Genomic DNA, 15,372 nt, shown 5'->3' with positions numbered 1-15,372 from the left:
TGAAAAAGTTCTACTTCTGATACTTTATGTAGCCAAAGATACTTGGCCTGTGTTAATTGTCCAGGTTATCAAGCAGACTGTTTCACCGGGTTTTCGTTGTTTTCATTCTCTCTGAAAACATTGTGAGGAAAAAAAAAAGAAGGATTTTAATAAATAGCTCGGTGGATCGCTGATTGGCTTATGATCTTCACACAAATAAAACTAATTAGTTATTCACAACAACAGCAAACTCATCAGCCAGATTGTTATACTAGCTGCTTTTCTGCTGTTCTCATTGTAGACAATAAGACTTTACAATCATTTGGTTGATAATAAATTGTGGACAAGATTTTTATTACGGAACAGTCCTAAATGATGTTACTAAGTTTAGCTGCACAAACCCACCTAATAAAGCCTTTGTAGTATTTAACAAGTTTTTCAACTAGCCAAGCTCAGAGCATTTTAATTAAACAGATTAAAAACAATGTTATGGTGTTTTTTTCTTCTCCTCTAGTTGCCTTCACACAATCTTTTGTTTCTCTCAGGTTTAAAAGAGCGAGAGTGAGAGAGAAAGAAGGGGGGGAAACAAAAGCAAGCTTGTGTTTCCAGGCAGGAAAGTTTGAAGTTCTTTGTTTGGAAGCGAGGTTCCGGGTGCAGCAGACTCTTTAGCTTGGTGACCCTGTGACTGTCTTCTGAGGAATTGTGTGAGCAGCCCTGCAGAATAGTGCTCCGGGGTCGGCTTTCATCTTAGCAGTAACCTGTGGACTTTGAAACTCAGGGCGATGGAATTGCAGCTTTGTCAGTACACTACTAATTAGAAAATTCCTGACCTCGAGCAAGATGTTTTAATTATGTGTTGTGTCAACGAGTTTGCAGATTTAATCCACCGTTGATACACACTCAAGTGTGCAAACTGTGTCGCACATTATAGTAGATCAAGTGGAATGGAGCAAGGGGCTTCTTTTTTTTTTTTTTCTCCCCTCCATCTTTCTCTTGCCCGTGCAACCTTACGCCTTCTCCTGCGCCGTGTTTGTTAAGAGCCATCACATGCTTAAGTAGCCAAATTAGACGTGGAGTTAATGTGTTAGCTCATGAAAAAGCTGGTCTGATTCGCCTTGGTTTGTGGGAGGCTGAACAATGTGACAGTATTGTGCTGGGTGTGAGCTCTCTGTTGCAGTGAGTCAGTGTGAGGGAAGGCAGGAAGGGGTTAAACAGAAATTGAGCGGGGATGCTGGGGGCAGCAGTGCTGCAGAACATAGCAGTGTTCGTGCGAAGGCAAGTCATTTCCCGAAACACTGCAGACACATGGCCTGCGGCGCTCTAAAACCTTTGGAGACCAAAATGGCTTGCAGGAGTTAGAAGTAATAAGGTGTTTTTTTGCCTTCTTTCTCCTTGACTGAAATTCTGCACGGTTGCTATGCATTGCCATGGAGCTGTGTAGCTGTTTTTATGGTTTATGTGGGTATTAAGATGCTCTGCAACTGGCCATTTTTGAGATTTGTTGTTGTTTAGTTGTGAAGCAAATGGAAGTTGTTTGTTTTGGAAGTAATTCCCTCATTTTTTTCACCATGATCAGAATGCTAGACCTCACTCGCCCTCCTTTGTATTTCCTCCTTTATTCTCTCAGTTCTTCTTTCTGCTGTTCACAAAATGACAAATTAACAAAAGCATGTACGAGCCAAGAAAAACCAGATAGCGCAAATGTGTTTTACTTGCCTCCTTGTTTTTGTTTTTTGTCGTTTTTTTAAAGTGACAATGGCAGCCTCCGGTTCTGCTTTCTCCACTGAGAGCGAACCTGTGATAGGAACAAAGGCCATCTGTGAACATAAAGCTGCAGTATTAGTCCATCCTGACCTCTGTGGTTATCGGTGGACTGAACCCGGACCCTGTTCACTCTTTTCCACTGGTTCTGTTAATCTTAGCTGCCTGGTGCGCTTCAAAGAAGGGCTTGGGCTTATAATCTGGCTATGTACATCTGCAAATTATTATTCTAATTCTTTATACGTTTATTAGAGCTGAATAAACTCCACATCAAATACATCACTCGGGCAATGTCAGAAAGCCTGGGGCAAATCAGCCGACATCTGTTAACTCTTTCAAAATGGCCTCATCCAGCATGTCTGTGGGCGTAGAGGAGCGAGAAAAAGGAGAGGCAAGAGAGGAGAAGAGAGAAAGTCTCTGTTGCTGATTAATGGCGGCCGTAGGAGAGGCGTTTCAGGCCGAGTGTAGAGATGAAGCGAGGCTGCACTCCCACGGCTGGGCTCCACACTGTAAACACTGTGGAGGGACGAGGCAGCGTTCCCCGGCTGAAATGCGGCATGGAGGAGAACATGTGGGAAAGCTTTGCTTCTTGGCACGTAGTCAGTCAACGGGGCAGTCAGTCAGTCCTTCAGTCAGTAAATTAGTCAGTCAGTCAGTGAGTCAGTCAGGCCCTCAGCCAGTCAGCCAAAAGCGGCCCGGTCCTCAGTCAGGATGTCAGTCAGCAAATCTGTGAGTCCTTCACTCAGCCGGCACGCCGCTGTGTCAGTCAGTCGTAATGAGCGGAGGCCCACCAGGAGCACCTGCAAGCCTCTGTGAAGGATCCACTGGCCCACTGCTCTCCACACACACAACTGGACTCCCCCAATCACCACCGGCTACCGTGGAATAAAACTCACCAGTATTTGAACATTGGTTCCTGGTAATTTTCCGTCTCGTCTTCAACTTTAAAGTAAACCACCTGCTTCAGCTTTTCATTCGCTTCTTTGTTCATCTTGTCAACAGTCTGTCTCTCTTGTGCTATATATATGTCCTCTTTGCCTGCAGCGCAGACATCAGAGTTTAAACGGATTTTTTCGGCATCAAAGTAATAACAACAATAGAGTAACGTTGCATCATGAGCAGCTTATCTGTTTCTCAACCAACATGGGGCTAGTCTTCATCCTTTTAATGTGAATGCTGAGCAATGTTCCCCCCCCTTTTCCCCAGTCTGCTGCTGTTTGGGATAACACAGTGTGTTAACTGGTGTGTTGTCACATACCGGTACATGCAGTACAGCCCACCCCCCAACACACCACCACCACCTTCCGTCTGCAACTTCTGCTGAAGGGAGGAGTGCTGAGACAGCAGGATGGACTGCGCGGGGCCGAGCAGCTCTGTGTGCCTGGCAAAGTGGGCCATTAACCCACCGCCCTAAGGTGTGACCTGGGCCAAATCCAATATTGGCTCCGGCATCAAGGCACAGGTGCCACTCAGGGTTCAAAGCCACAGATCAGCAAGAGGCCCCACCAGCGCTGCTGTTTCACCCCCTTTCCTTTCCTTAAACAATAAAGGAGTGAATGTAAATTCAGGCTCAGACACACCGACTTGTACCAGTGCTGCCACTGCACAAACGGAGACAAGGAGTCAAAGAAAGAGCCGGAGAAGGGGGTGAAAACATACATTATTAATCAAAAGTAAATTTAGCATAATTGGAATTAGTTTCAGTTCTTTCGTGGATGAATTGACCGGTGCTGGTCAGTGAAGGACTGAGAACATGAAAGTGTGACCTGGTGACTTTGTCCCGCTAATAAAATATTATGATTTTTATGTATCTTTAATTATCACAGGTTATGATTAACTCTCTGTCAGTATATCCAATACTGTCTGTACCTGCTGCAGAGCAGATGAAATTGTATTTGAACTGACTGCACAGAAAGATTTTATCTTCAATTCAGGACAGACTGAAGGAAAGTTAATGTTTGCTGTGAATAAATCCTCCAAACTTGATTCCCTTGCATAATTTATAAGTGGCATTGTGCCAGTTACTTAAAATAAACAATTGTTTAGACTTAGATAGAGTTACTACATGAGTTTCTTGTAGTTAAATTGTGACAAGTTCAGAAAGTAACTATTGTGCTTCTTTTAATTGCTTCCCTCGATGAGGCCTGTTTTATATATGTGTGCACGTGACTGTATTGTTGTGTGAGTCAGTAGCTGAACTGACAGCGCTGTGTGGGTCGTTCTGATGACTGATTCACTCCTTAAGTTCAGCTGAAGTTACATCAGTTAGTTGGAGAAACTTGCTCTACAATCTAATTGTTTGTTGTTTCTTCGGAGATGTGTGCGCTATTAGCAGGAGGAAGCAGCAGAGGAAGAAAAAACAGGTGAAATTAACAACATGCAGACATTAAGCGGCTTATTTAGAGCTCCAAATAAATCCAAGGCGCTGTGGAAATAAATGGGCTAATGTTGATGTTAGCGCCAATGCGAAATCTGTTCGTGTTACCGTTTTCGTTCAGTCATGATGAAGTGCTCCTCCTCCAGTAAACAGGAGTTTAGCGAAGTAGCAACAGAGAGATTTGGCTAAGGAAAGAGATGGAAAAAGATGCTTTTGTTGTAACTTAAGCAATAGTGAAGCTTCCTGCGTGCGGCCATACAGCTTATATGAATCTTATATTCCCAGTGATTGACTGATGTATAGAATAAAACACACCATGCAGTCCGGTAACGTGCAGATTTCACGCTGTTGCTCCTCACAGAGTGATCAGTGTCGGTTGCCGTAGTCACAGACAGACTCAGACTCTGTTTCTGCTTGAATATGCATACATGAGCGTACCGGAAAACACAAGGAGGGAAATACTTGGAAATAATGCGTCTGGCCTGTTGGCGTGTCGTCATGTCAGTCACCAGTTTGTGAGGAGCAGAGCCAGCAGAGAGGCCCGGTTACACATGAACTTTATAGCTTCTGCTCCTCTTCCTCTTCCGCTCCTCTTCCTCTCTTCTTCCTCTCCTCTCCTCTCCTCTCCTCCTCCTCAGGTTGTATTCGCTGCACTCTGTCCCCAGCTCCAAACAAGTCAAATGTCTGAAGAGATGTATCGAAGTATCCCTGCGCATTCTGTACGATGGATATGTCATATGACATAATGCCTCGGAGCGCCCATCACAGATAAAATGACAGATGCTGTTTTTTGCCTCATGGATCTTTCTTGGCCAAGCTGATTTTGAGACTTTCCTTTCTGCTCTTCCCTCTTCTCTCTGTCTCTCTCTCTCTCGCTCTCTCTCTCTCTCTTTCCTGCTTTTTCTCTTCCCCTCACATTTTTCTTTCATCCACCATGACCTTACAAAGCCTGCCATTTTGTTTTTTTGTTTTTTTTTCATAGATTTTCAAACACAATTACCATGTAATTGCCAGCGACAAGGAAAGCGTGGTTGTTGATGTCTCGCTCTTCCTTTTTAACTGACACTCAGCCATCTGCTTTGTTTAGCGCCTGGTGTTCACTCCGCCCAGTCGCTCTCCCAACCCACAACACCATTTCCTGCATGCACTGGTTCGGGGAATCGGCTGGGCTGTCGGTGTCCGCCACGTGGAGGGCACATAAAGACAAGAGTGAAGATTTTAGGCCGTGTCGGGAGGATTCCCGGACCGGGGCTGACCTTTCTGCCTGAATCTCGATCACTTAAGGTTACTACCCCTGTCCCTGAGGGGAGTGAGCCATTCCGAGAGCCGCATCGCTCTACCTGGGCACTGATGTCTGGCTAATGCCCGCCCTGCTCTCCGCCGTCGCCCGCTAACACCACCCCGCCACTGACAGCCTGCCTGTGGCTACTCCTCTCCATCCGTCCAGGTGGATGGATGGCTTTGATTGGTAAAATCTGTGGCCCTGTCGCTGGCCTTGCCGGTGAGTGGCAGTAATTGGCATATCGGTCGGCAGGCCCATCTTTCACATGCGGTCAGCTATGATTGACCTGATTAGGCCGGGGTTGCTCCCCCTAAAGTGAGGGTCTGGCGTGCCCGAGGCCTCCCAAGACCGCGCCGTGCCCACTTGCCCCAGCGGGCCGCTAACGTTAGATACAGTTGAGGTAAGTTGGCAGGAGCGGTGGCCTGGACAGCCTCAGCCATCATCCGGCGTCCGGGGGTCAGAGAGTGTACCGGGAGAAATCTAAGACCAGGCATCGCCATACAGCGCTGCACAAACACAAGCATATGAAAGAAGGTGGTGCTGGAGGGACTTTGGTTTGGTTCTCGTAAATTCATACCCATCATATGTTTGCAATTAAGGCCTGTCTGTACTGTGTGTTTACAGAGTGGTGCAATCAATGTAATTGTGAGAGGGTGTTCCCAAGTGAAACGTCTGTCTTATTTCTCTCTGCCTGGGTTCAAGTGGGCACTTGCTGGATTTGTTTCCCAGTGTTTCTCATTTCCAAATGTAAATGCATCTCCTGATTTGTATCAGCCTCTGTATACACTCCCCTTTCTTTTTATCGTTCTCATTTTTCCTGGATCAAATACAAACGACCGGGGCTCCGTTTCAGAGTGGGGACGTCAGCTCAGATCTATGTCAGCCGCGTTGTTTGTTTAGAGGGAAAATCCACTCATATCCAGCTCCACGTAAAGAGCCATAAAACACGCGGAAATTAAAAAAGATGGTTTTCCTGCCTGTTTGAAGTGCGTTGCGACTGCTTTTCTCCACTTCTTGCGTCTCGGTTTTTCCACAGCGCTCGTGTGCACCTGAAGATCTGGACGTTATTATCGTGTCTGTTTGATCTCATTCAAGCCTTGCAACTGGGATTATTTTTCTTAATTGGAGGTGTGGACTTGGTTGGAGGCCATAACATTCCTCACCATTGATACTGTCAATGTGTTTGCCATTCAGAAGTGATTACTTCACTCAGTCAGTGGAAAACATAGTATTGCTTCTTCCGATCGCTATTGTGTTTCACCATGGAAACTTAAAACTATGACGGAGACAAAGAAGCTGAGCTGAAAGAAAAGGAGGGGAAAAAAAATCCTCAAAAGGAGAAAGTTTAAGACATTTAATGGAAGAGTGGTGATGTTGAAACCCTAAAGAGTTAATAAATCTACTTTCATTTTTCCGTCATATCAAAGTGAATGCGCCACTACAAACACAATCAAGAGGTCAGGTTTTCCAGCGAGGGCCCGAGGACGTTGCTTGGAAGTGTAGGGGGGTCACTTTGACATTATTGATAACCACTGTTTGTTTAATCAAGTGCGTTTTCCAGCTGAAAGCTCAATATTTCCTCCTGTCCCTCATTAGCTGTGGGATCCCTGCACAACTTTGGAAAAGTTTGGAAAATCAGCTTCATCGTCTCCGTGTCTGGAGGGGCTGAAGAGCTGGACAGAAACAAACCTCTGTAGCTTCAGCCAGGCTGGATGCTCTGCTGTAAGGCGGGACTTCAGCTTTCAGGCCTCCCTGTGCCAGAAATCAACGAGTACGATAAGAAAGCAGGACTCTTTATCGTCTTTTCAGGGAATCCATTGGTGGTGCGAATGTAGATAATTGGACAAGGAGAATAGGAACAGGATGGGACAGGAAGCCCTAAAATTCTGGAGCAGAAAGAGGTCATGGTGACAGTATTTCCAGCCATTGACCTTTTTTGTTTTATATAGCAACCAAAACATTGGCAGACTGTCCATCATGTTGATACGGCTAAAGGTACGAATGATACTGTCAGTCAAAATGAAAGACAAGCAGCCTCTGGAGGCAGTCATTCCTCTTCAAAAGTGTCCGTAGGAGAGCCCAACACAAGAACATTTTAAAATATTATCAGTCCTCCTGATGGTGTCATACCTGGAGTTAATATTATTCACTGCAATGATGCTGCCGTGTGTGTGAGGTTAGTGGAAAAGCTGTAAACGCTTCAGTCTGGACAGTCTGACGCTCTGCTTCACACTTCCCTGACCAGGTTGAATAAATAATATGACAGTGAAATCAGTGAAGTTTCCTTCATGGTTTGAATCCGTGATTGTTTTCCAGCTTTCCTGTCAGCTGACAGTGAGTGAGTGTTTCCTCTGTCTTTGCTTCCAGGTGTCCGGCAGCGCGGCGGGCTCCCCGGCCAGCTCCTCCGCCCCGTCCACGTCGTCGCGCCAGTACACCCGGCAGCGCATCACCCGCGTCAACCTCAGGGACTTAATTTTCTACATGGAGCAGGAGAAAGAGACCGCCCACTCCCTCCTCCTTTACCGTGCCCTGCTCAAGTAGCCTCTGCTCTGCTCAGCGCCCTACTCCCTCCTCCTCCTCCTCCTCCTCCTCTTCCTCCCTCTCTTTCCCAGCCACGTGCCTTCAGATCAGGTCCAATGGTTTCAGCTCCGTGTCTCCATATGTACTGTAGTGATGTTTGATGTAGCTTTTAATAGACAAGAATGAGATCAGAGAGAGAAGGAGAAAAATTACAAAAATACAACTTGTTCTGTGTCTTCTCCATTTAGCGTCACGCTGTGTAGTTAGACCGTTGGGTTTAAAGGCCATATCTTATTGTTTGTGTGGAAGTTGGATCTGTTAGAGGAACGATGTGTTCGTGTCACTCGACCTGACCCACAATTTGCTCCATGTGAAACCGGGGTTGCTATTTATTTGACATTGTTGACGAAATATTCATTGAACCACTTAAACAGTAAGGATTATCTTTAGTTAAGAGAACTATCTTCGCACCTGGATACAGCCTGCAGTAATCTCCACAAGCTATTTGTTGAACGTAGTTCAATGAATGTAGTGTAGCTGAACTTATTAAGCGAGACTTTACACATTTCTAGCTGTCATTTCGACACACTCGGATTCCAGATAACAGCATCGTGTTGGATTTGCTCACCATACGTGTAAATAGTTCTTTTGGAATTATTTGACAGCATGTATATTTTTTAATCACATGTAAGCTTTGTAAGAAGAAGAATAACCCATGTGTCGATATTATAAAACCTGATGTTTTGTAAAACCACGTGTTTTGAAAGAGTCGGATTTTAGACGGTTTATTCTGTAGAGTGTTGTAATACGGCCGACTCCTCCTCACCCCTCCGCAAAGGTCACTGAACAAACCCACAGTCCACCCGGTGTTGTGTGGCCAGTTTCTGATCAGGCACCACTCTCCAGCGATTCAGTGTTTCTGTGTTGCAAATTTTTGTTTTCTTTTTAACAACAAAGAAATGTGAAAGTTTTATTGAAATTGGAGCAGACAGACATTCCTTCATCCTTCACTCTCAGTGCTTCTGCACGTGACTGAAGCTTCAGTTCAGAAACATCAGGAGCTCTTCTGAAGAGGAGCCGCCGCGACATTCACCTCTTACGATCTGATGACGACTGAAAAGACGAATCCGTGAAGCGTCTTACCGCGTAGCACTTACACCCGGCTTTGTATTTGGACATTGCAGCTATATTGTGAAGCAGCGCTCCCCAACCTGTTGTGCAGCAGCGGACCGGTTTTAAACAACATAATTTAAGGAACGCCTTAACATGGGCTTAATGATGAATGAAAAAAAAGAAAACTGATGCAATTTAAAGCAGTTAAGCAGCACTTTTCAAAATAAAACAGAATGCAGATGAACAGGAATTGAAATGTACACTTCTAAAAGAAAACTTTTTGTTCTCTGTTTGCGGCCCAGTATCTAATGATCCGGTCCCGGTCCCGGTCCACGGCCCGGTGGTTGGGGACCGCTGCTTTAAAATTCTCATGTGGATGGAAGCAGTTCCATTATTCCAGCCTAAAACGAATCTCTGTTTCGTTTGATGTCTCTTTGCATTAATGACTGAAAGAGCTAAAAGAACACCTGCTCTTTACCTGTCTTGCTTTTTTTTTTGCCTCTTTATTTTTATTTTTCACAAAATCCTACTTGTGTTATGTTTTATTGTCCTTTATGTTTGTTTTTTTTATATATATATAAAACTAAATATCTTGGCCTCTATGCAGCTTTTCTTGTCATATTGAACTTTATTTAAATATGAGTGACATTTGAAAAACAGTTGTTGTGCATTGTAAATTTTGACAGCACTTTTTTTTATATCTACTTTTACCTGACAACTCAAAGCTGTCGCTGTATTATAGTGAAGAAAAAAAAACTCTTCTAAATAAACGGTATTGCCAATTTCTTTTAAACAACACTTATTTTTAATGATTAATATATTTGTTTTCCTTGTCTTTCTTTTTTTTTTTTTTTTCTTGGAATTGGCTTTTATGCTCAACACGTTTTGGTAAATTAGATACTGCATTTTAATAATAAGCACAACAATACCTATCGAGGTCATTTCAAATGATTTTATTGATGATTTCTATGGTTTTATGGTGGTTTCACAGGAGGACATTTCTACAACGACCACTACAGCTTTTTAGCCAAAACCGTAGGACAAATATTCCTGATGTAAACTGATGGGGGTAATAACATTTCAGTGTAAGGATGATTTGTAAATATTGTTTACAAGACTATGTGTTTATTAGAACCACGTTATTTTTGGTAAACTCTTGTACATAACTTGAAAAATTCCTGTTTGTGTGAGAAAAAAAAAAACAACACTTATGTATTTGTACCTATTTTGTAAAGGAATAAAAAAGCTGTTTACTAAACTGAGCTACTGCCAATTTTGTCTGTAGGTAGGAGTCTGCGTGTGAATTAGAAAAAGATGTAAATTAGACTTTGAGCTGACTCCATAGCTAAGCAATGCGTTGCCTTCCCTTTGCTCTTCTAAAGGAAGACGAAGCCACGTTATGTTCTTGCGAGACAATTTTACCAAAGTCAACTCCTAATTCTGCCTGCTTCATTTCCATTTCTAACATTGCACATGCTAAGTACAAACTGAGTCAAGCGCTGCTGCTCAACTATGAAAAGTCCCCCTAGGTTTCTACTAATTAAGCAGAAGCATTTTTGAAAAGACCAAACCGTTTAACTGGGTGCAAAATATTGGGGTTTGGGAACATATTGGGTTCTTTTTTTTTTCTTCTTCTTCTTCGTGTTCTTTCCTTTTCGAGATCTCGGCCTCTGCCTCATTCCCTCTGGAGACTTTACACCGCCGATCCAGATTTAGCCCTGAAGACGACCTCTCTTCCTCCCTCTCTTACAGAAATGAATGTGCATGCAGCGCTGCAGTCGGCTGGCGAGATTTATCAGGTTTCATCGGTTCAATTCAGGGACAGAGTTCAAGCCATTGCACATACATCACCAGCATACATACTGGCTCGTTTCAAGTTCCCTGCCTTCTCATTCCCTTCTAATGGAACCGAATGACTCACCACACACACAGATATACAGTACATCCTTTTTATTATCGCAAATATGCAAGAAAAGTCAAATGGAGACACTGTAAATGAACACATGCCCTTTAATACCACAGTCTAATTGTTTTAAACACTTTAAATAATATACATTTGCACCTTATTATACCCTTTGAAATGTTTTAATCCATATGTACACAATGTAATGCTTTGAATTCTTTTAATTTTCTTCCATCAAGAGGACTGAGAGGGTCTCTTTAAAAATGTGAGGCGTCCCGTTAAAACCCAAAGTCCTGATAATTCAATTTACAATAACTGTACAAGTGACCTGCCTGGGAGGTGGAGTGATTGCCACGTGGGACTGGCTGAACACTGACCTGTACCTTCATCTGAGAGGGGGGCGACATGTCTCAGCACGTCTGTAGAGTTTCCAGTCCTGTCAAGTCTGTCTCGCTCTGTCGTTTAACCTGCCATTTCCACGCCGAGTCAGAGCAGGGGACGTCTCACCGTTCGGCCACTGCAGCCACAGAGGCCTTTTCTTTGCAAGTTCGAATGGTCATTTGTTTCTGTATTTTTTTTTTTCTCCTACAAATGCATGGCCCCTTAGCTCCTGCAGGTTTTCAAAAGCTTATTATATGCTTTCAAAATGCCACAACAGATAGAAAAAAAACATGCCCCCTGTGCCTCATCCCTGAAAAAAAAGTTGTTCTTGTAGCTGCAGGTTTCTGCGCACAAATCACTTTCAACCCTCCGTCCCAATGAAATGAGTTTCCACCGCTCAAATCAAAGATCTGTGGATCGGCGGCAGAGTGAAGTGGCCCGGCTGCACAGCACGGTATGTTCTGCTCGTGTTTTTGACTCATCAGTTTGGTCTTGGCTGCGTTGTGGTCCAGCAAGCCGCGGCATACGAGGCCGTTTGGAGAAAAGATGCGGGGCATGGGGTAAGAGGGGGAGTGGGCGAGTGGGGATATGACACAGCAGCAGGGGGCGAAAACTTGAGTTTCTACTGGCACCACGATGCTGGGAGCCTTCGGGAAGGCGGAGGGGGGTGAGGAGCGCTGTGAAGATCCCAACATGCCTCGGCACATGAAAGGCCTGGTTGACCATTCCCTTTGAGGCGACTGGATGCAAAGGCGCTGGCCACCGGCAGGTCAGAACAAAGATGGGCTTGATTGTGAGAAGGGACCCTCTCGCCCTCCTTCCCTCTGGGATTTCAAGTTACACTAATGCTGCCGAACCAACGTTTGCCACTCATTGGCCTTATTTAATCAATGGCATCCAAACACAGCACATCCTCTACGAGGACAATACGGCCAGAACAACTATCAGCCCTTTTTTCTTTAATGGGCAACTTCAGTTTAACTCAAATAACTGCTAGCACCCACAAAGATCAGAATGAGCTTCTTCTCTCTTTTTTTTTTTCCTCTCTCTGTCTTTTGCCATGGAAGAAACAGCATCAGTAAGTTACACACAAATATAAAGCATGAAAAACTTGGCCTTTCTTGTTTCTGTCTTTGATCCAGAAATGTTGAGAATAAGACCAAAAGAATGAGCGCAGGATAGAGTAAACGCCGCCCACTCGCCTCTTTGTGAATAGCGGGCTGATCCTGGGAGTGCAGTTCACTCTGGGCTCTGCCATGTACACATGTGAGGAGGCCGTTGAAATAATCTTGGCTTAGAAGTGACAATATTGAAACAGAGACTTTGTCTCTCTCACGCTCGGACTGAAGGTACTGTGAGCGGCTCTCAACAGAACTGTCAAGACTGGAAGCCTGGAGGATGAAGTGTTGGTACCCTTCACACAGCTGTGAATAATGCAATGAGTCTTCTTCTGTGATCAACTGCAAAAAAGAACAAATCTATATTTGTACAATCAACAAGATAGGCACCTTGTCTGCTTTGGTACCTGCGAGTGTTTGTTCAGTTGTAGGTTTTGGAATATTTGAATGGCACAGTCTGCTAAAACAGCTCGAGTTCACACAAGTGTTCAGAGGGAACAGGGCAGGGCGGCTCTGGAAGAAATGTGCAAAAACAACATTTAAAGTACATCTCTGGCTGATCACGAGACATACTGGTAAACGTCAGCTTCCCCCCCAACGTTGGTCGTCAAGTCTTTAACATTCTAACTCACCAAAACTGCAATTCACTAAGAGCTTGTGCAATTTTTCGACCTTGATTTAAGATTTACAAACGCTCTTAAAACTTGTGCTAAAATAATGGTTTTGTGCTCGCGTGACAGAATCCGATCATAGATATGTTTTTGATAAGCGGTAATTCTGGAGCACTTTTTTTTTTTTCATGTGTGCTACACATTTGACTATAAACAATGTTGAAACATCCAGGTTTTCTTCCATTCGCGTTGGAACAATGGAGGTTTTCTTTTTTTTTTTTTCAGGCTCTGAATGCATTGCCAGTCAGATCGCTTTAGCCACATAGCCTGCAGACATCTGAGTTTCTGCAGCTACTGCCAAGAAACGCTCCCTCACAAGCTCTCAAAGCCTAATGAATACAATGTTCATACATCCTTCATATTGGAGCAAAGAAAAAAAAAAGAGACATTAAAAATAATCCTATTAATAATAATTGTTTACACCATGTCATGATAAGAACAGCAAAAGGAGCAAGAAGAACATACTTTCGAAACAACAATGAAAAACTGTAATAAACAATCAGTTTGGCAAACGATGCTGCGTCCGACATCTGTAGCCAGGCCTGTGGGGTGAGGGGTCGCAGGGTCACGGGGAGGCAGTGGGGTTTGGTTTGGGGCCTTTTTCGGGGACTCGCAGGATTAGATTATGTCCCCCTCCTGTCATCCTTAAAAACATCCTGTCTGCCGACGCTTCCTTGTCCTACAGCAGGCCACGCTCGTCACCAAGTCAGAGTAGCTGTTGGCCTCACGCACACGACGGTTTGGACGTTACCCCCGCCTCTAAGAGGGGCAGAGGGGAGTGGATCACAGTTCAAGAAGGGGGCAGTTGTCTCCCTCCGAAAGGTTTGGGAAACCTCTTCATACGGAGGTAAAGGGGGAAAGGTCAATCAGTCAGTATGGTAAAACTGTGAGCTGCTGCTGCTGCGTCCGTTTGTCATTGTTGCTTCCATCACAGTCCCAGATTCTTTGGGGTTAATTAAACATAATCAAAAACTTTTGCTGCTGATGTGTTTTTTTTTTCCTCCTTTGTTTGGTACTACATTCCCCTTCGAGTTCTGCAGAGCCGGCGAGGATAAGAAGCCTCCGCTAATACTTCGGTATGTCGATGGTGGTTGTGGTCCTGTTTGGGCGGGAAGGAGGGGGAGGGGGGTGGGGGTGGGACGGGACGGGGTGGGGGGGTGGAGTGAGAGGACAGAGGGAGTATAAAGGAGTGGAGGGTCTCGACAGTCCCTCAGCTCTAGTCCAGGGGTTCCTGTTTTATCCTGATGGGCGTGTTGATGGAGAGACTTCGCCGGTCCTCGCGACACAAGACATACTCGCTGAACTGGGATGAGTCCACACCGCCGCCGCATGACGCCGCCACGCTGAAGCCTTTCTGGAAGAGACGCTCCAGAACCTGTCGACAGGGCAGAGGGAGAGAAGGCATTTACGAACAGGCAAACCAATGAGATAACGTCACGCCGATTCTTCCCCTAGCAAACTGGTGCTTGGTTTGTTGTAGAAAACAGACTGAGTCTGTGACAAAAGTTTATTTAAGAAAGAAAATATTCACCCTTCAATGTTGGCTTTATTATTTTTGAAGCCTAAATATACTTGCCAGAAGGAAAAAGCTCAAGTAAGGCTAAAATCACAATGTGCCACGGTCATGAGGTCAATGCTGCCACCATAGCTGATAACTGATTTATTTCATAGACAAGTCTTTCCTCTCAGAGAGACCTTAAGAATACTTGAAACTGATGAATCGACAAGTTGGAAAGTTTACGTTAAAACAGTTTGTAAGAATGTAAATATATGAATTCAACAAGGCTACGACATTGCCGACAGCCTCTGGAGGCTCACACACACATCGGTTAGAAAGTGTCTTCATGGCGCATGTAAAACCTTCAACAATAACAAATGGAATACTTAATGATGTGTTTAATGTTTTGCAATAAGAAAGCCGAGGAGCGCGTGTCAAGCTTATGTTGGTCATCTCACCAAGCACTTAGTGGAAAAACTTTCCGGCTGTAAGATGATTCCACTGGAAGTGTAAAAACAACCAACACTGGAAGAACGTTTCCAGAACATCGTGAAGCTCAGTAAAGCTTTGTAGAACTCAAATGAATCAAGGAACTTTACAGACACATAAGACCTCTTTAGATGAGCTTGCCTCTTGGTTAGAATCTTAACTTGAACTATTTCCAGAAACTGAAAGGCATTACTGTCAGAGAAAAGTAATCTGTTATGTAACTAGACTCAAAGCAGTGTCTATCAAATATATGCTGTTGCTATTTTTCCTATTTTTCTGA

The 15,372-nt window shown here is 44.3% G+C and overlaps 2 protein-coding genes across 7 annotated transcripts in view; one reads left to right on the top strand and one right to left on the bottom strand.

Annotated features, from left to right (window-relative positions):
- LOC115395582 (transcription initiation factor TFIID subunit 4) overlaps positions 1-10,277 on the top strand; it is a 93,261-nt gene extending 82,984 nt beyond the window's left edge. For 3 of the 4 annotated variants that reach the window (XM_030101294.1, XM_030101217.1, XM_030101440.1), the window contains one exon: positions 7,767-10,277. In XM_030101294.1, the coding sequence (XP_029957154.1) occupies positions 7,767-7,940 (174 nt within the window). In that variant the 3' untranslated portion in view covers positions 7,941-10,277. Of the gene's footprint in view, positions 1-4,755; positions 5,230-7,766 lie in introns of those variants that run through there. The other variant, XM_030101366.1, reaches the window with a different exon arrangement.
- Positions 10,278-13,144: 2,867 nt separating this feature from the next.
- The window catches only part of kctd15b (potassium channel tetramerization domain containing 15b), a 37,956-nt gene continuing 35,728 nt past the window's right edge, over positions 13,145-15,372 (bottom strand). For all 3 annotated transcript variants that reach the window (XM_030120059.1, XM_030119978.1, XM_030119924.1), the window contains one exon: positions 13,145-14,480. In XM_030120059.1, the coding sequence (XP_029975919.1) occupies positions 14,322-14,480 (159 nt within the window). In that variant the 3' untranslated portion in view covers positions 13,145-14,321. The remainder of the gene's footprint in view (positions 14,481-15,372) is intronic.

Source organism: Salarias fasciatus, chromosome 1 (assembly GCF_902148845.1).
Source record: "Salarias fasciatus chromosome 1, fSalaFa1.1, whole genome shotgun sequence".
In the NCBI taxonomy this organism is placed as follows: domain Eukaryota; kingdom Metazoa; phylum Chordata; class Actinopteri; order Blenniiformes; family Blenniidae; genus Salarias; species Salarias fasciatus.
Note: the sequence above shows the minus strand (reverse complement) of the source record. Positions and strands in the feature narration are given on the sequence as shown.